General features: G+C 33.8%; 1 protein-coding gene across 5 annotated transcripts; it reads left to right on the forward strand.

The window, feature by feature from the left end:
• Positions 1-325: 325 nt before the first annotated feature.
• LOC125073934 lies at positions 326-27913 on the forward strand. Of its 5 annotated transcripts, XM_047685044.1 has the most exons (14): positions 326-630; positions 3700-3842; positions 18041-18055; positions 18479-18632; positions 20411-20604; positions 21514-21714; positions 22072-22221; positions 22594-22801; positions 23497-23672; positions 24094-24346; positions 24581-24732; positions 26246-26405; positions 26634-26737; positions 27130-27913. In XM_047685044.1, the coding sequence occupies exons 2-14, from the start codon at positions 3700-3702 to the stop codon at positions 27209-27211; spliced, it is 1992 nt and encodes a 663-aa protein (XP_047541000.1). In that variant the 5' UTR covers positions 326-630; the 3' UTR covers positions 27212-27913. The 5 variants fall into 5 exon arrangements, with proteins under 5 accessions (XP_047541000.1, XP_047541001.1, XP_047541002.1 ...); XM_047685045.1 differs by lacking the exon at positions 18041-18055; XM_047685046.1 differs by lacking the exons at positions 326-630; positions 3700-3842 and adding an exon at positions 11692-11789.
• The last annotated feature ends 26 nt before the right edge of the window (positions 27914-27939 follow it).

The following is a 27939-nucleotide window of genomic DNA, read 5'->3' on the forward strand; positions in this document are numbered from 1 at the left end:
AAACGCAATATGAAATTTCAAAATGGATGTTACTGTCTTCAATATTTTTAAATAAATACGTTTAATCGAAAACACTTTACCAAAATATATAACTTTACAATATTATAAACTCGTTTATTTCTTTACTTACGACCATACAAAACAAATAAATGATAAGTCTGTTTTATAAAAAATTATAATAATTTTATATTATGCAAACATTAGTATACAATACATTAAAAAAATAATATTATCAAATATTTTTATGTAAGTATGATAAAATAGCAGCACTGTTTTTTTTTTAAATATGGCTATTCGATTCAGTAGGTTGACCGGTTGACTGACGTAAATGTTGTTGCAGTCTCTGTCTGTCAAGCTTAGCGCGTCATATTCGGTCACATTCTCATTCATATAATTTCAATTGTTTATCGCAATACTAAAGGTATTTTTCTGTATTACAGTTGTCGAGCGATTATCAAATGTTTCAATTATATTCCGGTGATGACGCTCTAAATAAGCGCGCTATTTCAAATTCTCTTTAAAATACGTATATAGTAAATATTTTTAAATTTTGTGTTTAAAAAAAGTGCTATTAAATGTGGATTTGGTTTCAATAGGATTAAGGATAATATAATAACAGCATCATTGCGTGTAAGTAAAACGTTTATTTAATTTAAATTATCGTGAATATACATTTTGGTATATATATATATACTATAAACAAATATAAATAAATAAATTAATTAATTTGAAAACGCGTCATTTAATGAATAAATATTATACTTATAGAAATAAATTATGAAACATAATTTGAATTTTTTTCACAGTCATTCTAATTATAATGTAGATGAAATTCTGAATAAAATAACGTACAATCTCTACAATGCAAATTAATTTCTTCAAAACTCATTTCGACTAGTGAGACTCATTTAATGAAATTCAACCAACTGGCTGAGATTGCAGTTAAATGTAATAAATTATTTCTATTTCATATTTCTCACTAAAAAGTGTTGTTAGGATGAGTAATAAGCTACCTGTTACTTATTGGTCACTTTCACCCAAGGCTTCTGGTACTGCAGAAAATAAACCATGTCCAATATATTCTAAGGACCATCGCGGGATCTAAGACAGTGTGACATATGCCTGTAATCACTTAGGTTCACTCACCTTTCTAACCAATCATGCTTAACCAGAATAGTTGGGAATCGGTGGTATCAAGTAAATCAAAATATACTTTATTCAAGTAAGATTTTACTAATACCTTTGAATCCGCATTTTACACAACTGTATTAAATGTAATGCTATCTCTGGTTCGGAATTTAGATTTTACCAGAAGAACTATATGATAAAAGGCTTGCGCTTCGTATAGTTGTTAATAAATATTATTATTATTGCCTCGACTAGTGACAGGATGTTGGTTCATTTATTCCCTAGAGTATTGGAATTGCAATTCATTGGAGAAATGTTGCTAGCATTCTTGCCACAATTCCGCTCCGTGATTTATATGCTAATTGATTTTAATTTTAATTTTTGATATAATTAAGGTTTAAAGTTAATAATTGTTATATAAATATAAATTAGAGGATAAGATAATAAATATAACAAATCAAAGAACAAGTACTCTACATTTGATAAGAGGAGAATTCAATTTAGAGTTTTTTTCATTATTTTTCTTGGCTATGATTTTGAATTATAATTGCCAGTTCTAAAATTAAGCATGCAAGCAGATTAATATTTGTTATATATTTGCTATATAACAAAATTATATATTTATTTATTTTAAATTTATATGATAAATATAGCAATATAATAATGATGTGCTTAAAAAAAATTGTATAAATACTCTTCTTTTCAAATGAAACCATTTTATTCACGTAATGTAAAATTCAAATTCAGAAATGAATTGTTTCCATTATACTTTCTGTACTTAAGGCATCATAATATTTTATATTTATTTTGTGGAAAAAAAAACAAACATTACTTAATTAATTTCATAAATAAATTTATAATTGAGGTAATTGGTGCAATAAAGGAACCAACTAACTGAGTTTGTTGGTGGAAGAATCAATATTCTGAATCAGTGACAACATACAATAAAAAATACAGTTTATTTTAACTTGATTTGAGTAAGTGAATATGAATCATTCTGAACAAATTTTAATTAATAATGGTACCTTTTTAAGACGGGAAGTCAGTTTATTTCACTTGTATATGTTGTATAACTAAGAAAAGAAAAACTGCACATATTTTTCGCATAGACTATTGATTCTTGCGGATTTTCTATATTTAATGCATGGTTATTGTAGTTTTATTTTTGTATAAATTAGGTAGGCCGTCTGGCAAATGAGCTTCTTGATGGTAAGTGTTTACTAGTGCTAACAAAAATGGGCACTTTATTCGCCACCACTTTGGCATCTAAGTTATTATTTACTTTTTGTAACCTTTCAAACCGAAACAAAAATGCTAAGTAATGCTGTTCGAAGAAAGTATCTTTTACGAGAAACAAGGCATACCATAAAAATTTTTAATTTTTATGTCACATAGTGATTTCGAATCTTACCAAATGTTTCTTTTAGGAACATTTTTTAACTATTCGTAATCAAAACGAATATAGAAACTGAACATACGTAAATTTACCATTCGTGGTATTTCTATTCGTATTCAATGCATTATGTATTTAATAAATTTGACAAAAAAAAGACTTGCTTAGTTTCTTTTGCCGGTTTTTCTCAGGTCAAGGTAGTTTCTTTTCCGAACCGGTGGTAAGTAGTGTTTTATTTGACTATCATAAGTAAGTGTAATGCTTCCATATTGAATAAAGGAATTTTGAGTTTGAGTTTACCGTCCGTCCGTTCCTACAATATCTTAGTGTGCGTCCTAAGTGACGGCGACCGGCGTATTCACGTAACGAATACTCTAAACGTTTGAACCTGTCCGGTCCGCGAGCGGACACGCATACGTACACCTGCATTATTCTGGCGGATCTACGTTTATGGTGCGCCACTTAGGACGCACACTTAATATACGAGACGCACGGAATAAGACGGTTCCTTTTCCGTATAATCTGCATATTTTATCTTTCATAAAAAAATGTTCGCTCCAAAAGAATTTCGTTCCAAAAAACGAAACCGATAATTAGTGTATCGATACAATTATCTTAGTTATTGGTATTCGGCATAGAAATACACTCGAGTGGACGTTCTTTGGAGTGGTCAGATGTAATGTTTCCGATCACATAGATAGGTATCGGCACTATAAGAAATATTTTACTATCCCTTACAAACGCTAATACGTCACAAACCTTGGGAACTGAATAGTCACAGCGACAATTAACTTATTGCTGTTTTATGGGAAAAAAAACACAAACAACTAATTATAACATTATTTATTTGCTATGTACCAGCTTTTTGTTTCTTTTATATTTTATTTTGTTATTATTGTATAGTTTTAAGTCTATAAGTGTTGACAACGAATACCGATGTACAGGTAAATCCAATAGGGTTTTTGTTACATCGTTCTTAATACAGTATAATATATAAATAAAATGTATATTCCATTAAAATAAAATAAATCAATAGAATATCACGCCTGTTACAATGGCTCACTCACAATAGCTACAAATCTTTACTATTGCTGTTTGGCGGTATAATATCATAATTTTATGATCGGTGGGTGGTACATACTAAGCGGTATGTATTAAATGCAGTTGTTTTGTTACAGATGACAATGACCATATCGAAAAGATGGTACCGTTCGCGGAGGAATCAAATAATCATCATAATTTTTATAGTATTTCTTATATTATATTATATATCATTGAATGACAGTCTACATACGGAACCAGACCTTGACGTTACCCGGCGGTGAGTGAATATCTTTTAATTAGTTATTGTGCATGGTTTTGCTGAGATTGTTTTAATTGTTTATTTTTATAGTGTGTTGTGAGTGTGTGTGTGCTGTAGTACATTTTTAACCCCTTTCATTTAAAAAATATAGATTGTTATTAGTTAGTGCACGAAGTGGGGCAGGATTTTCCATTAAGTAATGTAGACAAAAAGGCTAAGGGTAGGCGATGGCTGGGGGCTCCTTGGCAAGTCAGATGATTGGGAATTTTTTCAGTTTTTGAACAGTTTGGTAGAATCATCAATCATAGCAGTAAAACATATTTTAGAAAGTTAGAAAACGGTAAACCCCCGAGACGTGCATTGTCAAGGAGCCCTGACATGGTTAATCCGGCCGTGGCACGGAGGCATTGGTGTGTGCTATGATGACTGTTGATTTGATTTGACACTAAGGAATACTAGTGATTACTCTGTGGTCGAAATGGACTGTAATTCATTGCTAGAAAAATTAAAATTGACAATTATAAACATAGAGTTATAACATTATATTGAGTGCTTTGCTTTAAATGTCGATTTAAAAAAAAAAAATATTGGCAATACATATGTAACGAAATGTCAATAATGCAATTCTGTTTTAAATCGGCCATAGACTTTTTTTTATATAAAACGTATTGATTCTATACTCTATGATTATGTTTTTGGTATTGGTGGCATGATCGTAAGCAATTAATGTTTTATTGAATATAACGTAATTTTAACTCATATTAAATATATATTGATTTTAGCTTTCAGTACTCTTCTATATAAATTCTAATAATGCTTATTCTTATAATCCTTAATCGTCTTAACGCAATATGCATTCTCAGCACGTATCACAATCCTTAAATTTACGTATTCCATTCAATTTGTTGATAGTGTCAACATAGATCTATAATAATTAGTATTGGAATAATATTTTATATGAATAATATATTATCTGTGTATTTATGTATCTCGAGTGACACATGGCGAAAGCGCGGGAAAATAAAATATATATATCATACGTGACATTGGCGAAATAATCTGTGCCTTGTCGGCAGAACTAAAAACCATTAAACTAAGAATTGAATTGAATAAAATATATAAATTGACGCGCGGTGAAGAAGGGGTTGTGCACAGCGAGCTGATATTTAAATATAATATATATTTAATCTGTAAATTGACATTACTTGTAAACATTATAGATAGCTCAGATATATTGTAAACTACAAATTCTTGATTAATATATTTATTAGCGGGTCTCCCGCGAAACTTCGCGTTTATTAAAAATATTTTTTAGGAATTTCGAAACCTATGACAGGTTTTGTTGATTTAATTTCATTGTAAACTGCATTTGGCGCCATAATGATAAAACCTCTTTTAAATGAAATTTTTAATATAATTAGTGGCAATGCCGACACTGAATATACTATAGAATGTCTTACAACGTTCACAGTTTTTCAGTCGTTAGAAAATACAAACCGCTATATCCCTTCGTTTTAAATCTGTAATATCTTCGAAAATATTTATTTAAATTACATTCTGTAAAGGGCCATATTGATCTATATTAAATACAAAATGTATTTAGGGTACTTAATTGGACGAGTATTGCATTATACATATAAACCTTCCTCTTGAATCAATCTATCTATTAAGAAAAAACCACATCAAAATACGCAAGCGTTGCCGCGGTCGACAACTATTTCACGTGTCTTCTTGGTGTTCATGTATTATATATGTATGTTTATGCAAATAACGTCATTATTGTTAGTGCAATACCCATTCAATATATTGTGTATCTTGAAGCAACGCATAAATGCAGTGTTTCCTTGTTTTATTAATATAACGCTCATATATTCTGCTATTATATGCTCATATATTCATTGTAATATTTGTATAGGTAATGAATAAATTCAAACGTGATTTCATTATATATGGAGCTCAGTTTGTTTGTCCGTGTGAACCTATTCATATGAAGATTTTTTTTGTTTTTTTTTTATTTGTGCCAAGAGGGCACAGATTATTTCGCCAATGTCATGTGTGATGGAGAAGATCCGATAGAGATTGATCAGTGATGTGAAGATCCTGCGGTTAATAAATTTAGTGTAGGTAGTTTTAAAATATATTTTATTACGAACGGTTATATATGTACAATGTACATACGTATTATATGAGAACATCGAGTTCACGCTTGTCACGTAGTAGTGAATAGTTCAAATTTGGAACCGCGAAGCGCACCTAATTAAATAATATTAAATAGTAAAACCTTCTCCGAAACGCGTTATATCTTCTGGTAGAAGTTTTATGTATATTGGTTTGATAGTTCCTTTAGTAAGGCTTTATGAACAAAATAAACGTATCCTCATTTAAAGTAAAGATCAGAATTTCGCACTAACTAGTTGTAGCCTGCGGCTTTGTTCTCTTTTAAAAAAAGCCTATGTCCTTCCTTGCAGTTCATTTTTGCTTCATATTAAATTTTATCAAATTCGACATAGAGGTTTGGTGAAAAACTAACAGACAGACACACAGAGTTACGTTCGTATTTAAAATATTAGCATAGATGAGTGTAAATATTTCGTACCGTTCCAATGCTTCTGGGCAGTGGTGACCTCTTACCATCATGTGGTCCACTTGTGAGACTGCCTACGTGTGTATATTAAATGTATATATAAAACAACTATAATACAACTTATTTATTTCACGTCACGTCACGAGGTTTACCGTCACACGATATTAGTTATATAATGAGCATGTCAAAACTCAGTAATGCAATTTACGGGTGCGATTGAGTAACAAACACTTACATCCATCCAAACTTTCGCATTATAAAATTAGTAAGATATCAGTGAGATTATATTATGTAACAATTTTGTCGTCAAATATATGTATTAAAACGTTCAATAGTACATGCGATTCATAATTTATAAGTATATTTATTGCGTCTGTGTGTTATTTTAACTGTTTGTTATATATTTATTTACTGAAAATAAGTAAAGCTTTATTTGAGACACGAATATTTTACAATGGAAAGACATGTAGGAACATACACACTTGACAATGAGGTTTAAGAAACAATTATTGCAGTCATAATCATAATACTGTTTATACCATTTAATATGCAGGCGTGTTATTAATGAGATGCTCACAAAGAGCATATTTTACTCTATTCCAATGGAAATAGGATTGAATGTAAATAAACAACTCTGACCTTGAATTTACATGACATTCGAGTTACACTAGTGAGGAGAAAATACTGAGTGAATGGACAATGAATGAGGAACGATATATTTTATTGGTTTTACGTAATTTTATGTTATTTTTTAAATAAATTTTATATAAATTGCAAGTAAGGTAGATGTTCAAATTTTTAAGTGGCAGCATTTTTAGTCTTAAATAAAAATTGGGTCGTTAGTTTTGATTTGGATAAAATTTTAAGTTAGTTTTGGTAATTAGCAAGATGAGATGGATTTAGATATTTAAATACTAAAATATGTAAAAATGGATGGATATATTCGCTACGTCCTCGTTCGTTGCGAGTGAAAGCGGAAATTTATTAATTTGTATTCTTGGTATTAGTATAAAAACATTTATAATCAAGGATCGTCGATGCTTTTCGTATAACAGAAAGTTCGGTTATCCTTGCGGATTGAAGACTCCGTAAAATTTGCTCAGTTAATGAGTTGACATGCACACATTGTGATTCGGTGAATTGTTCTCGGTAAATTGTGATTCAGTGAATTGTTTTCGGAGAATTTTCCGCAGACGTTTTAAAATTGAAATTGAAGCTTGTGTTTATAATTCGTGAAGGGGAACATTTTGAGGAAACCTGCATGTGTCTAATTTAAATGAAATTCTACCAAATGAGTATCTACCGTATTGGAGCCGGGTAGTCCAATAAGGTCAAAACCTGTTCGCCAATGGGAGAGGACTCCTTAACTCGCGCCCCTGGAATTTACACGGGCTGTTACATTTTACGTTGTTTTCCACATTTTTTAATTCTAATAAAACAATATAATATTAGTATATTATAAATACGAAAGAAACTCTGTCTGTCTGTTGCTCTTTCACGGCCAAACTACAAACCGAATTTGATGAAGCAAGTTTAAACTTCAAGGTAGGACAGGCTACATTTTATGCCAAACACCTAACAACTGACCCTTGAATTTCCCAATAGTTTTATTTATAACTCCCGCACGTCAATAGTACTGAACGATCGTCTTTTGTTGTCAGAACAACATTAGTTGAATCGTAGAAACAAAAATGTCTCAATAAAAAAAAAACATTGAATTTTGGGCTTAAATCGAATTAAATTCATAAGGGCTTTCTCGCAGCGAGCATTCGTCTGTATTGTCACAGTTAGTTAAAGCAATAAATAAGTCTGTTAGGAGAACTGAGCATTACAATGGACAACCAGTAAGGGTACAGTTTGTCTGACATTGACAAGAACACTGACTCAACTGCAACCGAATGCTCAAAAGCGATATTAGACGTGTGCATTAAATTATTTATGCATGCGCCATGATTATAAAATGTCAGCGAAACAGTTATTTGTTCTGATATTATCATTTGTTTACTCTCTGCAATCTTGTTTACGAACGTTGCATCAATTTTATCGGTTCAGAACGTGTTCATCAAATTTGTTGTAATTTTTTTGCTATTTGGTAAAGTCATATTTTGTGTTCAAAGTAATAAGAATAATAAATACGGAACTTATTCACCAAAAATACATCAAATAAGTACAGACAATTAGAAAGATAAAATACTGAATCTTAACAATTTGGTGGAAATGTAAGTACAGTGATAAAATCAGCTTAAGCTGCCTTTCACAAACACTTATATAGTTTTTATTAAATACTACAATGAAAACGTACTTATTAATAAATTATACGCACTAAAATAAAGAATATAGTGAGAAAATACTAAAAATAAAATATTATTTTTAAAGGGATAACATTTCATTGCAATAAATATAAATTATAATGTATAAATAATATTACGTAGAGCAAATGATCTATTGGCGGCAGGGATTTAAATTTGTATGATGTCGTAGTTCTTGTTGGTGGAATGTCATTTCAGCATAATATGCTCTAGGTATTAATTACTAAACGCCGAACTCGTGTCGATATACACCGCCACATGTAGTGAGGTTCGATGTTATAAATAAATAAATATTGGACAACATCACATACATTACTCTGATCCCAATGTAAATAGCTAAAGCACTTGTGTTATGGAAAATCAGAAGTAACGACGGTACCACAAACACCCAGACCCAAGACAACATAGAAAACTAATGAACTTTTTCGACATCGACTCGGCCGGGAATCGAATCCGGCACCTCGGAGTGGCATACCCATGAAAAGGGAGACCAGGGAGGTCGTCATATTTATTATGCGGTCAACCATTACTTTTTTGATTTAATTTTCTTTTGAAATAAACTTTACTACTTTCCTGATTAGATATTAATTTTGATTTTCATTCAACGATGTTGTCTTTACTATTAAGAGCTCAATAATTTTTAAGGATTATTATCTCGGAGATTGCACCTACATACAAACAAACAAATTTTAGCTTGTTATATAATTAGTAGATATAGATTATGTACATGTCCCGCGTTAATAATTAAGTTACGTTAAGACTCATTTGTTATAAAATATATTAAATAATGCATTATTAATTAAACTTTAGCAGAAACAGAATATAATTCGAATATCCATTCCAATATTAAAAATGCGAAAGTAACTTAGTCTATTTGTTCCTCTTTCACGGTTAAACTACTGAACCGAATTTGATAAAATTTGGTATGAATCAAGCTTTAACCCCAAGGAAGGACATAGGTTACAAGACATGTCAACGAAACCCAAAACGCGAGCGAAGCCACAGGCTACAACTAGTTGTTAACAATTGTCAATAGAAATGTGTATGTATAAATTATGTATGTTCGTTTACTTATATCCAAAAGTGTTTTAACTTCAGATATGATTAGTATTATTTGGATCGCAGTTTGAAACGTTTAAAACGTTGGGAAATATCATCAGTACCCGCTTAAAAGTGATATGAGTTTGTGGGCGTTTATACATTGATAAGCAATGGGTTACACAGTTATAGGTAAATGATCGATTCGATATATACATCAATCTATACATATAATAAAATTGGAGTGTCTGTTTGTAAAATTAAAATAACCGCTTTTTACTAAATGCATATGTATGTATACATAGTACGTATACATATAACATGTTTTTCAATTTTTGTCTGTGGTGGCTGCGAGTGGCTGGACCGATTTTGACGGGACTTTCACTGGCAGATAGCTGATGTAATAAGGATCAACTTAGGCTACAACAATAACTTTTTTGTTAAATTCAAACGCGCTCGAAGTGGCGGTCACAGCTAATATTCAATAAAAAAATATTTCTATATCATAAATGTACGATTAAACGCATCTATAAAATTGAATTTGGAATTATGATTCATTTAAGGAAAATATTGCTAGCATACTTGCCACCATTCCACGCAGTCATGATATCTACAGTAAATATTTTTAACTTATATTTCTATATAATCAAGGTCTTAATGTTAATAATTCTTATTTAAATAAATTAATTCTATAAAATTAACGGCTACAGTTGTTCCATTGCTGACTTTTTGAGGAGTTCGTGTATTGGGTCATGCAACACGCTGCTCCAATGGGCCGAAGGGCCTTTAAAAAAAGTGAGAATTATATTAGACTTTGAATTTTAAAATTATATTATCTGTTAATAAACTCACAAGTTTTGTCTTTTAAATGTTAAATGATTATCCGTGTTTGATATTCTAATATGAATAAATGTCAACTATTTATAAATAAACTAGTTTGATCCAGTGGTTACCGGTTTAACGGTTTTGGTTTAACTAGCGTTAATTTTGGATTATATGTTGAATGAATAACCAATTTAATGTATTCATTCTTATTATATAATCTCGTCAGTGTGGAGTTCATACGAAACAATCAAATGGTGCTCTTGGTAGGAATTTGTGCAATTTGTCTGGTTTTTCCACTCAATACTATGGGCGGTGGGGACCACTTACCATCAGGTGGCCCATATGGTCCTCCGCCATACAATGCCATAAAATAAGGAGAAAAGTAATATTTGATATTGATTCTAATATGCTTATCTAAATCCTCAAAAAAACAAAAACTATTTTAATAATTGTTTACGATTCAATTTGTTTAAGAATATTTTAACATAAAATTTATATAAATGTATGTCGTGTATAAGTATTAAATAGATATTTTCCTGTTATTATTTATTACCATGAGAATTGTTCTAGGTGATTCTAGTATGTTTTAAAAATAAATTATGTATTGTTAATAATGATATGCTACATTTTTTTGGGCGTTGAAATCTATACTAATGTTATAAATGGGAAAGTAATTCTGTCTGTCTGTTACTGTTTCACCGCCAATGAACCGAACTTGGTGAAATTCTTTATGAAGTATGCTGAAATCCTGAAGATATAGGTCACTTTTTTATACGTCAGTACCGACGACCAAAGCCAAAATAAGAGCCGCGAGCGACAACTATTAGGAAATATATTGTTCTTAACAGTCGAAAAATTATGCACTTGTCCCTCAACCATTCTAGGCGGAATGGCAAATGGAAAAACTGTTAGTATCTCTTCCACTGCCCAAAGACATAACCACTGTAATAAATGTTAAAAATGCAACACCAACCTTAGGTACTAAGATGATAGGTATTTTTCCTACCTTTATTAAAGCTTGTTTTGTCTTAATAGCTTTGATTTCTAATTACATTTTAATCGTAATTAAAATTCAAAGTGCTATTGGCTTTAACTGTTTCACTGTTTGCTTGTTTGCACTTCTAGCCTAGAACTTACTAGCAAGCCTGATATTTTGGTGTCTATGTCTAAGGTGACGGGTCCGCTCGAACCGCCAAATGTTAATAAAAGGTAATTTTACTTAGTTTCGCATGTATGGTTGCTTCATTAGTGTTGATTTTGTAAAAAAATAATAAAAATATGCTTTATTCGAGTAGGCTTTTATTAGAAGCAATTGAATATTTATTTTACAGGACTGTAAGTTAGGTAACATCGGGAAATTTCTATTTATATTTTTGTATATATATACATATACATATATGTGGAGTTTATGTACAAGTAATTGTTACACAATAATTATTTTTTTTTCTAAAAAAATATATAGTAAATATTTTGACTCTGACTTTGTTGGTAAACTTTAATAAATAAATTTATAATAACACGATTCACGATTATATTTATAGATGATAAAAAAGCTTGAAGGTAATATTCGTTGGTTATTTATTATCAATATTTTTTTACGTACGCCATAATTGTACATTTGAAATATGACGTTGAGTAACTTAACTACAAAACCTCATTTCCCAAAAGTACAATTTCGGCGCTTTATCCTTTCTTCTTTTGCATTGACGATAATTGATAAAAGAAAATAACTACTAAATAGCATCTTATTATTCCCGGTAGAGCCTATATTCCACAAAGATGGACGCTTTACATTGAACTTATAAAAATACGTTTTAAAAGTGCATTAAGCCTTATGGTTTATTTATTACAGAATCGGCATGTTTGTGCATGTTTTTCGTATGAATAATTCATGTATGCATATTTGTAGTATGTAAATAAAATAAAATAACGTTTAAGTAAATAACTCTTTCAAAATACTTCGAATATTAATGGTTTTGTATTTTAATTAGTCAGAGGTCCTAGGTTCAATTATGTTGAAGTTAAACTGTAGATCTTTTACGTTACTGTGTTCAAACTTATGTTACAATGTAAATTAAGTTAGGATTTTGTGTGTCGATAACTAGTACCTTGGGTAAGGACATAGTTAATTATTTAAATAAACTTGTATTCGGTATATGTTTGCTTATAAAGTAAGGCATCGTGGTGAAATTTGTATGAGCGAAAGAAATTCTGCGTCATTTGTTAACGCCTATCTCAAAACCTAGTCACGCGGGGAGCGAGGATAAATGAGACTCAATCATTTGTTGGGAGTCGACTTAGGTTACGTGTGTCTTAAGAGTTTAAGTATATTTTTTATTCGGACTATGTATGTAACTGTTTATTCCAATGGCCTCTGTAGCGTTACTGGACAGGGAGGCGAGTTAATTTACTCATGCCAGGCGTTAGGACCTTACATAGGCGTTCAGAATACGCGCGTCCTTTGAGACCAGACGTCGGCTTAATACGCGTTCATGTAGGGGCTTTCAGTGTACATGATTTTTATATGACATACGTAGGTGGACGTGCAAATGGGCCACCTAATGGTAAGTGGTTATGACCGCCCATAGTCAATGGCACTGTAAGAATTATTAACCATTCCTTACATCACCAATGTGGCACCAACCTTAGGAGCTAAGATATTATGTCCCTTGTGCCTATAACCACACTGGCTCATTTACCCTTAAACAATACACAAAAATACTAATTCCTGCTGTTTTGCGGTAGAATATCAGATGAGTGGATGGTACCTTCCGAGACGGGCTTTCACAGGGTCCTTCCACCAAGTACCCTGGACTATACATATACCCAGTAAAGTATATGTCGTCTGCACACATCACAAATATGAAATATATAAATAAAACCAACTGTACCAACTGTAAAAGATCAGTTTAATCGGTTAAGTTGATTTAAAAAATAATCCCCGTGTTTTGATCCTCATATACAAACAGTGCGAAGTTACGTAAAAAATTGTAAAACACGTGCAGTGTTTAACGTATTTACATAAGCATAACATAACATAAGCAGCCCGTAAATGTCCCACTGCTGGGATAAAGGCCTCCTCTCCCTTTGAGGAGAAGGTTTGGAGCATATTCCACCACGCTGCTCCAATGTGGGTTGGCGGAATACACATGTGGCTGAATTTCGTTGAAATTAGACACATGCAGGTTTCCTCACGATGTTTTCCTTCACCGCCGAGCACGAGATGAATTATAAACACAAATTAAGCACATGAAATTTCAGTGGTGCCTGCCTGGGTTTGAACCCGAAATCATCGGTTAAGATGCACGCGTTCTAACCACTGGGCCATCTCGGCTCTCTTAACGTATTTAACGTTGATTAATAACAGTTACGCGCTATCCGTTTGAGATATCGTTATCTGAGCCTGTGTTGTGTAGTACCAACCACATAAAGATTGTACCCAAATAAACAATCTTTATATTTAGAATTGACGTGATATCTTCGGCCAGTATATTGAATAATCTATTATAATTTATATTCGTCAAGGATTCGTCAAGGATGGCGTTTTGAATGTCGGCGAAGTTGTTAAGGACTTTGAACACATAATTCTTAATTATTATGTATTTTTGTTAGTGTTCTATTTTAATTTCTGTTGATAATCCTAAGAAATAAATAAATATTGATATTGAAATAGTTTTGAATCGTGAATCATGATAAGCTTAGCCAACAAGAACTGTTTGTAAATAGCATGGAATACTCAAATCTAAGTGTCGCAAAAAACTTCTTTCGTAGTTGTCGTTGACATTTCGCACCTTTGAAGTAAAACCGTTTCTAAACGAAAATTTTCGTAAAAAAATACATACAAATAAATAAAAATATATAACTTTTTTAAATCACGTGCCATAATGTAAACAAAGATCTATCATAGAATCTCATTAAACGTCTTATAGAAGCTAGTAATCAGACATAATTATGAAAAAACAGTGAAATTTTTTCTAACATTGGCTCTCCTCTAAATTTTTATAATTTTGTTAAATAACGGTTTTACTTTAAAAGTACGATTTGTTATCTAAAACGAAATGTTTTAAAAATGCCAATTCTGTATTTGTATATATGTTATATATACCTATATATCGGGGTGAACCAAACGTAAGCGTGATTCAGAAAATTATATGTCAAACAAAATTTCAGTACAAAAATGTTTGTTAATTATTTACGCTTTGACATCTCGTAGACGGTATAGATAGATCATGTAATGATGTAACAATGACATTGGCGTGACCGCTAACATAATCATTGTGACATTTACAAAAAAAAAAATACAACAATAGACTAACGCTGTCCTTTTGTCACTACCGTGAAACTGCATCTGCACTAATTCCGGGAGCTTTGGTCTAGTGGCTCACGTAAAAGGTTGACTGCGAAGTTTCAAGTTTAAATCCAAGGTCACCTTAGACGATTGTCATCAAGAGATGTAAAAAAATTCATTAAATGTATTCTCAGCCCGGAGCGTGGATAGCGTTTACAGTTGTGTTTTGGATATCATTTTAAACCGTTTCATATTCCCGAGACAAATTTTATGTTAAAACAAAGTTATTTTATCATAAATTCTGAGGTATAAATATATTAGCTACTTTGACGGGCCTATTAGATGTTGTGGGTTTGAGTACTTTCGATCTAACAAGTAGTTAGATTAATTTAACTATAAATTTTAGCGTAGCGTAGTAAATAATATTATTTAATAGCGATTTAGTTATAAACTAAATGTTCAAGTGCATGACAGTGTTCAAAGTTCAATGATTCGAAACGCTGTTTCTGTAATGTCACACGTACCACCGAAATACTTTTATATATAATCTTAATTTACGTATATTGGTTTGCTAATCGCAGTTCAATGAAGGTAATTATATATACAAATGAAATAATACATTATATCTATAGCCTATTCCAATCGAAGCAGGAATGATGCGATTGCCTAATGGCTCAGCTGTTTTGAACACTACTAAATATTCTTAATTAATATTTTAATTTATAAAACAACGCTATCCCACTTAAATACTTATGCACTTTAATTTGACTTCCATAGTTCCGATAACTGCTCCGTTCCGTTCAAATGGCCATTTTTCGTAAATTCATAGATTATTTAAGCTTTCGACCAATGATATCGCGTTATTATGTTTGGATGTTGTTCTCTTGTGGTTCGAATGCACTATATGTGAAATATCTTAAGCTATTGTAATTTCAGTAGTTCGGGATGGCAAAATGATGTTGTACAATGATGTTTCAATCTCTCTCTATATTTTTACAATGATCACAATCATCCAATTGTTTTCCTTATGACAGCTCAATCACTTTTAAAATAAGAAATAGTGTTACATGCCAGTATTAAATGTTATTCCATATAAAATAATATTAACTAAAGTTTTATAATATGCAATAATAATAATAATGTGATATTATTAATGGTATAATTCATTATAATGTCCTACGACGTAGCACCGTATTGGAGGCTAGGGCTAGTCTCTAACACTATATTTTAAATTTATATGTAGTATATGCAGTCTTTTTTATATTAAGTTTTATTTTTATTTTACTTCGCAGTAACCGCTTTAAAATTGTTAAAGTAAAGCCGGACGTGAAGTCGAAAAAAAAAATGTTCTGTCGGTAAGATTTGTGTTTCTGTTTGGTCATAGCGGTAGCATATTATATGTTCGTAGGATTTAGATCTTAAATTTTCAATTCAATGTTTTTAAAAAATAATATATAGGATGTTTAGTTTGATTAATTACACCCCTCAAATGTGTCTACTATTTTCAGAATATAAAAATCGCGAGACATTATTTTTTGTTGTCGTAATTAAAACCTTGATTTTTTTGCTGGATTGAATTTGAATACAAATCTTGCATTAAATAATTTATTACATAAATATACAGTTATTTTTTTAAATTAGGAAATCGTATATATTTATAAATAGAAAAATTTGTTACTAAATAGAGATTATGCTTCATGTGACTAACATTGCTAGAGATTTTCAATTAAAAACAAATAAATTTAATGCTTTAATAACTTGAATATTTACATATATATTTATATATAACAAATAATACAGATATAATACGCACAAATTGAAAAGTATTAGGTTCTTACCTATGAAATTGGCGTTTTGTGCGGGTGGAATATAAAGTTTTTTTTTTTGGAAAATATTTTTTATTAATCAAAGTATTGACCGTTGTTATATGCACTTTTCCCATCTCCTAGGTAGTTCATTGATCCCTTTACTAAAAACCGAAAAAATGGGGGCGGAGAATCAGTAAACTCTTTGAAGGCGGTTTGGACTGCCGCATCGGATTTGAATTTTTTTCGTTGTAAGATGTTGTCCAAATTCCGGAAAAATTTTAATGTGTTGGAGCAGAATATGGTGGATGTCGCAGACATACCAATTGTAGCTCATCTAACTTAGTGGTTGTTTGTTGTGCAGTGTGTGTGCGTTGTCGTGAAGCAGCAATGGTCTAGAGCGATTGACCAATCTCGGTTGTTTAGCAGCTAGTTCATCCTTCTTGGTTTGCAGTTGCTGACAATAGATATCTGCCGTAATTGTTTGGCCAAATTTAAGAAAGCTGTAGTGAATGACACCGTCGTTAGTCAACCAAATACACACAAGTAACTTTTTGAGTCAATTTTGGTTTAGAGCAGGATTTGGCTGGGTTCAGCCATTGCGACGAGCACTAACGATTATCTTACAGTATCCACTTTTTATCACAAGTAATGATTCGATTTAATAACCCTTTATTATTGTGTCGCTTGAGCAAAGTAATACAGCAGTCGTTCAAGTTTTTTTACTTTCCCGACTTGCTTCAAGTGGATTAATTGAGTTTTATCACTTGCCCCGAAGCCTGCAGCAATCTCTGAAGTGCTTTAAGATGGATCCGCTTCCACAATAGCCTTTAATTCTTCATTTTCCAATTTGGTCTTTGGCCGTCCACGGGGTTGGTTCTGAAGGTCGAAAATTCCAGAACGAAAACGTTGAAAAGAAAAACGTACCGTGCTTTCTTTGGCGACACCAGCACCGTACACATCATTAACCCTTCGAGCTGATTCTGCAGCACTGCTGCCACGGTAGAACTCGTTCTCGTAAATATACCTTAAATATGTTTTCCATTGTGCGGTAATAAGCGACGCCAAAGAAAAAAATAATAAGGAAAAAACAAATGAAAGTCTGTTCAAAACTCAAATATAGATAAATGAATTTATAAATTTGAATTTGGAATTCTTAACCAAAGAGGAGATATTTCAGATCAAAGTGGTCAGTACGACAAAACGCTAATTTCATAGGTAAGGACCTAATATAATTATTAAAAAAGGGTCTCTTCTACGCATGGCTGTATCTACGAATATTTATCAATCTATTGTATGTACTGTATTTGTTATTATATATTTAAAGCATGTATGTATGATTAATTGAATGTTTTGTTCTTTTTCAGAAAATCTGTAATCGAGTGAGTAGCTTTTTGTCTTTGTTTTGGTTGAGCTTGAAATGTAATGGCTGTCAATATGAAATGTATTGAAAATATTCGCATGTTTGAGTTGTTAGTGTTGTTTATTTTGTCGTACGCGATGTTATAAGGTAATATGTAGCTTTACTATATTTATTTGAGCATGTTATAATATAAACCTAATAGTTTCGGATGTTATTGTTTTTACTTGTTTTGTGTGATTATTGTGTTCATCTTAATTCATCAAACCATTCCAAGTACTAATAATTCTTAGACTTCATAAATGATTATTTTTAAATTCTAAATTTAAATTCTAATTAATAAATCAAAATTTTAAATTTATTCATGATTAGTTTCATTTCATTTGTTAAAAGTTTGTTTGAATTTGAACATTCATTAGTTTAATTTCCTGTAATTGTTTACCAGGTTTATTGAAAGACGTTTAGAACAAGCGCTTAAACAGGACAAGGGAACGGGATGTCAGATACCGAGGTTAGATCCCTTTTCAAAAGAAGTAACGCAGTTTGATAAGGAGATGCCGAAAGTTGTATGTCAAGGAAGGGATTGGGTGAAGTGCTATGTAAGTTGAGTGTATTTAATATTAAATTTTTATATGTATACGTTACTGTAAAAGCTCGAACTACGGTAAATCTTAAAATTAAAGAATAAGTCTTAGGGTTTATCGAGAAGAGTTGGTAAATGTAAGTATTTCTGAAAATGGGACGATTTTTTCGGGCTTTTAGCACTCGAATTCAGTATATACTAGGTTTTACCGCTGTCAGCTGGTAGATGTTGGTTTGTTAAGAATAAAACAATGAGTAATTCTTAATCACTCAACTATTAGTCAAAACCTTAGGTATCAAACGATAGTAATTAAATAACTAACCTAACCTATTTAAATTATTTTCATTTCGGATATTATTTTATAACACGCTATGATTAGATTTTTTTCAACGTTTACCGTTCCTTAAATGTAAATCCTAAGATTTACTAAGTGAATGGTGGAAAGTTAAGAATTGGTAAATGTTAGGCTTGACTGGAAAATCTTTGGATTTACCGTAGTTCGAGCTTTTACAGTATAACATATACACTTTTAGACAGGATCCCAGAAAATGTGTAACATTTTCAATTTTAAGGTTCAAAAAGAAAGTTGAAGAAGGTTTGTGTGTTAAATGATATTATTAATATTGGGAATAAAACGATCGCCTCCAGGCGATTCAAAAGTAATTTATGATTGTATTAAAGACTGACACAAAAATATCCCGCTGAGTTTCTTTCGCTGGTACTTGTCAGGTCTGAGGTGTTTCATTCTGAGCCGTTGATAGATTTTGACAATCAATAACAAAGTGTAATACTTCTTTTATTTCAATTTTAAATTTAGAATTCGAACGACCAAAGAAACGATGGATGGAAAATGGTGTGAAAGACGATATAGTTAGAAATAATGTTACTTGTGAGATGACGTCCGACAGAGAAGTATGGAAGAATAGGACATGCTTCGCCGACCAAGTAAAGTTGGGATAAAGGCAGGAGGAGGATGATGATGATGAATTTGAATTCGAATATTAATTGGCCAGTTTTTGACGTTAAAACCTTTAGTCGCGATGCGAGTAAATATCGATTGTCGTATTATAGTACAATGTCGAAGAGGGTATACAGTTCAGATCCGATATTGGTAATAATGATCGGAATATTATTACGTCATATGCAAATATATATCAAGCCACCAAGTCGTGAGCATAATTAATTTTAAATAACGTGAAAAGTTAGATAAAATTTGACCCTCAGCATTTTTGAACAAGAAAATAATATATGAAAATACGTCGTTTATTTAATAAGGCTTCAGCCAATCGGGCGCCTCGGTCTGCTCGAAAGAATTTCAGACTCGCAAGCAATAAAACAACGTACTATGTTGATAAAAAAATACGGTACTTATAATGTTCTGTGTTAGTACATGAGTCTTGTGAAGTATGTTCAAAGTATTCCTTTATACTGTATTATTATTAAGTCAAATGTTGTACTATTGTCATATCTTGAGCCATATTCTATTCATTGGAATCGGTTTTTTTTTAAATTTAAGTTACCTACAGATTAAATTAAAAGATTAATAAAAATATATTTTAAAATAATTCGAAATAAATAATGTCAGATACAATATATTTTGAAATTAAAACAAATCAAATAAAACTTAAATTTAATGAATACAGTTTAAGAAGTTTATTAACAAAGTAAAATTTGTTGTGCGAATCTAATTCTTAGTGGTGAGGTAACGTCTTAATGTTTTCTAGGAATTGAAATACACACTCATATACAGTTATAGTACTACAATTTATTATAATGTTGTTTTTTTTTTTCTAGCATTCTCAATGCAAAGTCGTACCTGAAATATTAGACACGATGAAGAACATCGTCTGTATGTATAGTGATATTATATACGAGAGCGATCAAAAATATACAATAGGCGAGCCGTTTGAGGTTTACGGAGGTGACGCGTATATACTCAGTAAAAGTGACCATGTTAAAATTAAGTGCACTGGGAAACATAAAGATAGGTAAGGAGAGTTTTGTTATTAATAGTGTAAACACCGTTATTAAGCATATACACTTCGTCTGCAATGGTGTCAAGAACGCCAGCAGCATTTTCAATGGCAAATTTGATCTCTTGGGCGGAAATTTGACCATTTCCTGTCACTCATAGAAACTAGAAGAGGGAGTTAAAGTAACGGTTTTTTAATGTCGTAACGCTGGGCTAAGGATTTCTCTTCTTTAAGGAGAAGATTTGGAGCGTATTTCACCACGCCGTTCCATTGTGCTTCGATAGATACATTTGTCAGAAAATCTCTCCAGATACACGTCGCTTTCAACTAAAATTAAAATTTATGAATTTATACGTATGGATTTGATGTAACGTTATGTATATTATATTAGATATTATCTACGATTTTATTATCTCGTTGCTATGTTTGGAATAAACAAAGACGTCAGATGAAACGACAAACAGGAAAAACCTGAGGTTAGATGTTTTAATCAATTGTTGTACTTCTATTTACAATTTTCATACGTTGCTTGATTAACAGATGATGGCCACGTGATCCTAACTGATCCCATGTTTTAAATTTGTGTTTATTCCACATCTTGTATGGTGTTGATGTAAAATATCGCAAACATTGTTTGTAAGATATAACTCTATACAATCACTAACTTGGACTAATCGAACTTCTCCGTAAATATTAAAGAAAGCCAGCTTTTGTACAGCAGTGGGTTGTACACTGGTTATACTAATTATAATATTTAAATATATTGAACACTTAATTGATAGCTTTCTGTAGAAGCTGACCTTAGTACAGGAAATAATATATGGATGTGTGAAAAGAATTGAATTTAAAAGAAATTGTGATGAACTTATACAAACAAATATTTATATAAATTCCAAGATAATCATTTCAGAGATTAAATTTCAGTATTCTACCATCAAAATGGATAGGTCATAGTCTTGGATTTCGCTCCTCGGTCCATCCGAAGAAACCTCCACCGGGCAGGGAAGATTCATTCAACGTTCTCATCCTTGGATTCGATTCGACTTCCAAGAATGGTTTCATCAGGCGTATGCCGAAAAGTTATGAAATATTGACAGAAAAACTTGAAGCCACCGTGTTGAATGGGTAAGTTTTATAGCTAATACTGTACTAGATATTGGTTTAGGCGTGTGAATTATTGGTTTTAATATAACGTTCTATTGATTTCTATCCATTGTGATTTTTCACACATCGCGCTTGATGTTGAATGACTTCTTATCTTTTATAATGGAGTATTTTAAGGAAATCAACGGATTACACAATAGAAAAGAAGATTTATTTTTTGAAGATTTGTCTTGTCCAAATAACATTATTCCGATAACAACATTTAATCAATGTATGAGTTAACAAATATGCCAAAATCCTAAATATTTAATTTGAGCTACCACAGGGACCTTTTTTAGAACCAATATAATTCATTACATATATAATTGACTTTTATAGTTACAACATAGTTGGCGATGGTACACCGGCTGCTTTATTTCCGATATTAACCGGTAAAACCGAATTGGAACTACCGGATGTTAGGAGGAAGATGAACAACGCAACTTTAGATTCAATGCCGTTTATATTTAAAAAACTAAAAGAGGATGGGTAAGTCTTCCCGTTACATTTCTTTATATTTGATTTGTCATGAATTAGTTGTGAACTTTTAAGATGTTAATATTAATGGTTAAGAGGTACTCTAAATACGAGTATATTGATGGACATGATACTTGGTGCGTAATATTAAATGATTTATTATCTACAAATGTTTTTATTGATAAGCACAAGATTTCAATACTTGTTCAAATCTCAGTTCATAGGACAAAGATAATACAATTGTAAATGTTTCTTACTTAAAAATTAAGAAGTAGTATTAACATTAAGTGTTATACAAATAAAATGCGTAATATTCTTTTAATAAAATGATTCAAGTTCCTACCACAAAAATTGGTTCACACATTTTCACTCTTGATTTTTTAGGTATCGTACAGCGTATTTCGAAGATATGCCCTGGATCGGCACCTTTCAGTACCGGTTCAACGGTTTCCAGCACCAGCCCGCAGATCACTATCTCAGAGCGTTTTATCTCGAAGAATCTCATAGCGGCAAGAAATGGATGAGCAACAAGATCAAATACTGCGTGGGAGACACACCACAATATAAACTAATGCTTAATATTACTGATCAGGTATTTATGACCTTTACTGAGAGTAAGAAGTTAGATAATTAGTGATGTTGACTACAGAACTTAATCTTTCATTAGGTCAAGGTCTAGGTTTTAGGACATAACCTGAACATAAACTAGATGTTTGTGTTTAAGGACTCCTAGTTGGTATAATCAAAATGGTCCCGATTATATTTTTTTACTACCCTAAAATAAATTAATTGATCACATAAGTTATGGTACTAATAATATTCTTAGTGTAAAAACTAAACCTTATGCCAAAAGTAATGATCTTGGTAGGTACCTAGGTAGTGCCATTCATCAAATCAAAATCAAATCAAATGTATTTTATTAAAGTAAAATTTACAATGAAGCGTTTTTTAATCGTCAATATTTAATGACTACCATCAGGTATTCTACTGCTAGACAACTTTAAATCAAAAATCAAATTACGTGAAGCTACCATCAGTTCAGAATGTAGATTTTACCGAAAAGAACCGGCAAGAAACTCGTTAATTAATCTTTTTCAACATTTAAAAATATAGTCATGATAGTTAAATACAATTATTTATGTATGTATGCATTGATAAGTAGTAAAGACAACTCAAAGGCTATGCGAATTGGTAACAACTTGGTTGTATTTGTTAATTTCCCTATAAGCTTTTAATAAATAATAATAAATTCAATATTTTTTATTTTAAATTAATTTCTCTTTCCAGTTTCTACGTCTTGATGGTAAACGATTTTGTTTCACCTTTATAGCTGATATAACTCACGATGACTTCAACATGATATCAACCGCTGATGACGATACAGCCGACTTCCTTCTTAACTTCCTGAAATCGGGAATGGGGAAGGATACATTGCTGATGGTAATGGGCGACCATGGACCTAGGTGAGTTATAAAAACTATTAGAGTACGACTTACTAACTGACCTTGTATTTCAATAACGGTTCGTTTTTGTTTCCTGTGATAAAATTGTCCCATTAAAATATGTTTCCAAGTTTCAAAGTAGCATGCTTATTAATGTACCAAAAATATTGCTTAAATACAGGATTCGGATGTAAGGCAACAAATATATTATTTGATATTAAGTTTAAACCTTTGGTATCCTGTTTGGAGGATATACAATTGGGTGTTTTTGGAATTGGTCATCTGTCACGATCACGTTGTAAGAAGATTTTATGTTACAAATCGAAACAGCAAAACTTAGTATTGTACTAAGTTTTGCTGTTTGACGGTAGAGAATGTGATGTTTGGGTGGTACCTACCCAGGCAAATGTGCACAAAGTTCTATCACAAAGTAAATTTTTAGATACGCAAAAGTACGTGATACCCTCCAAGGGAAACTCGAAGAGAGATTACCGTTAATGGCGATTAGATTGCCGGACTCACTGAGAATAAGGCATTCCAAAATTCAGGAAAACCTTGAAAACAATGCAGAAGTACTGACAACCCCCCATGACATACACGCGACGGTGCTGGATGTTCTGGATTTGAGGAAATATTGGAATCCATACAAGGTTTCTGGCGCGGATTTGACGAGAGGGCTCAGTCTTCTAGAACCTGTAAGTAAAACATTTCGCATCTATGTTATCTTATCTATACTTGATAGATGAGATAATGTTTTAATTTACTGATGTTTACAAACTTGACCTTTCCTAAAATAACATCGCTTAAGCCCACGTGTAAACACAGAACAAAAGCTAAAAGAATACGTTTCAATTACACTATGTTGCGTATCCTCAAATCCTATGAAATATATCAAAAATCACTTATTACGTTCGCCATATATTTTCCAGATAACACAGAATCGGTCATGCAGCGAGGCGGGGGTGGAGCCGCACTGGTGCTCGTGCGTCTCGTGGGAGGCCGTCCCGCCGCGCAGCGAGCGACACGCGGCCGCCGCGCGCGCCCTGCTGCAGCACATCAACGCGCTCACCGACACCACGCGGTGAGCACACACCCGCCCTGCTGCAGCACATCAACGCGCTCACCGACACCACGCGGTGAGCACACACCCGCCCTGCTGCAGCACATCAACGCGCTCACCGACACCACGCGGTGAGCACACACCCGCCCTGCTGCAGCACATCAACGCGCTCACCGACACCACGCGGTGAGCACACACCCGCCCTGCTGCAGCACATCAACGCGCTCACCGACACCACGCGGTGAGCACACACCCGCCCTGCTGCAGCACATCAACGCGCTCACCGACACCACGCGGTGAGCACACACCCGCCCTGCTGCAGCACATCAACGCGCTCACCGACACCACGCGGTGAGCACACACCCGCCCTGCTGCAGCACATCAACGCGCTCACCGACACCACGCGGTGAGCACACACCCGCCCTGCTGCAGCACATCAACGCGCTCACCGACACCACGCGGTGAGCACACACCCGCCCTGCTGCAGCACATCAACGCGCTCACCGACACCACGCGGTGAGCACACACCCGCCCTGCTGCAGCACATCAACGCGCTCACCGACACCACGCGGTGAGCACACACCCGCCCTGCTGCAGCACATCAACGCGCTCACCGACACCACGCGGTGAGCACACACCCGCCCTGCTGCAGCACATCAACGCGCTCACCGACACCACGCGGTGAGCACACACCCGCCCTGCTGCAGCACATCAACGCGCTCACCGACACCACGCGGTGAGCACACACCCGCCCTGCTGCAGCACATCAACGCGCTCACCGACACCACGCGGTGAGCACACACCCGCCCTGCTGCAGCACATCAACGCGCTCACCGACACCACGCGGTGAGCACACACCCGCCCTGCTGCAGCACATCAACGCGCTCACCGACACCACGCGGTGAGCACACACCCGCCCTGCTGCAGCACATCAACGCGCTCACCGACACCACGCGGTGAGCACACACCCGCCCTGCTGCAGCACATCAACGCGCTCACCGACACCACGCGGTGAGCACACACCCGCCCTGCTGCAGCACATCAACGCGCTCACCGACACCACGCGGTGAGCACACACCCGCCCTGCTGCAGCACATCAACGCGCTCACCGACACCACGCGGTGAGCACACACCCGCCCTGCTGCAGCACATCAACGCGCTCACCGACACCACGCGGTGAGCACACACCCGCCCTGCTGCAGCACATCAACGCGCTCACCGACACCACGCGGTGAGCACACACCCGCCCTGCTGCAGCACATCAACGCGCTCACCGACACCACGCGGTGAGCACACACCCGCCCTGCTGCAGCACATCAACGCGCTCACCGACACCACGCGGTGAGCACACACCCGCCCTGCTGCAGCACATCAACGCGCTCACCGACACCACGCGGTGAGCACACACCCGCCCTGCTGCAGCACATCAACGCGCTCACCGACACACAAACAAATGCATAAACGAGAATATAATTTTTCAAGCTTCTGTAATATAATTCAAACGCCTCTGTATTAATTTCTTACATTTTTTTAGGTCTAAGTGCGTCGTTCGTACTCTCAAGTCGGTGCCGTGGGTGATGAAGCAGGTCGCCAACAACGGCGTGCTGACGTTTGTGGAGGCGAAGGACACGGACGGATACGTGGGCAGGTTCGGTGCCCGGGTCAAGCAGGAAAGGGAGAACTACCAAGTTAAGGTGAGTTCGGCATAATCTATCATAAATTAAAGATTATTATTTAAGTAAAATATGATATAAAAAGTTAGCCATATCTTCACGGTAAATAATTGATATAAGAATAATAACTGTAAAACACATTAAATAATTAAATAATAACTGTAGACACGTTTTTTTTTTATATATTTTTATTATATTAATTAATTAGTTAACTATGTACATTTTTATGTAAAATATAATATATTCCAGATTGAAGTGGGTCCAGGTCACGGTGTATACGAAGCGTCGATGTCGTACGTCGTGAAGGAAGATAGATATGAAATCAACACCAGGGATATCTCGCGGACGAACGCGTGAGTTTTATAACTTTATATAATATAGACTTGGATCGAAGATTGGATCGTACTTTTGAGACTGATTTAAAAAATATAAAACACAGTATTTAAGTAAAATAACGCACACATACCTTTCCTCACCGACTACGTTCTAAGCCGAGGTGCGATCTCGTAGGAGACGACCTCAGGACGAATGTCACTCTCGAGCACGATAGGGCTCAAACTTAAAACCGCTGAGTCTAGTACTAGCTCCAACGTCGGGTGACGCTGTAAGGCCACTACTACATACACACTAAAAAAAAACTCATTAATAATTTATATATTCATTCATTCGTCGCCACGTGCAAAAGTTTTTGTATTTATAATATTAGAAAGGATATAGTAATAACGAAATTTTATATGTATTCCAGTTATAGCAACGAGCCGGACTGTATAAGCGCGACACACCCGCACCTCAACAAGTATTGTTACTGCCGCGACCACAAACAGTAACTCTGCAGTAAGACCTACTAAGATGCAAATTCGCATGTCTGGGTACCCCTTTACATGTTTTAACTCGTGTAGATTTATTTCGTACACTTTAATTACCATTAGGTTTTAAGTTAATGCGCTCTTTTGATTATTTTTGTTTGTATATTTTTTTTAATTTATGTGGTACACGTGAAAACATTGTTATTATTTTAAGATATAAACCAAAAACAAACTACATTATATAGGATGAATTTTTCAAGTATGACAATAATAAAAAAAAAATATTGTTTTTTTTTTTTTTTTATGCATTGACACGAGTGTTTAACATACTTCTGAAACTATGACCTAAAATGTCTGTAATTATCCTGGCTCGCTGGCCATTTGAACCGGAACACAGAAACATATGAATATCTGTTGGTCGACTAAGTGTGGTGATACACAGTTGGGCTTTAAATATTGCATTTGTAATCCATGGTTTATAAACACATGAAAATTCAGCGGTGTTTGCTTGTGATTGAACCCGCCATCATCGTTAACCACTTGGCCACCTCGGCTCATATCCGGATTTAATAACAACATATGATTTTTTAATTACATAAAAAAATTATATGTATACCTTAATTTTCAATCATCCAGGACCTCTCAATACACTTTCATGAATCTCATTGGTTAAAATATTCATTTTACCCGAAAAATTCCAATTTAATTGACATTATTATATATAGATATTTAGTTATATATGTTAATGA

Source organism: Vanessa atalanta, chromosome 26, assembly GCF_905147765.1.
Source record: "Vanessa atalanta chromosome 26, ilVanAtal1.2, whole genome shotgun sequence".
In the NCBI taxonomy this organism is placed as follows: domain Eukaryota; kingdom Metazoa; phylum Arthropoda; class Insecta; order Lepidoptera; family Nymphalidae; genus Vanessa; species Vanessa atalanta.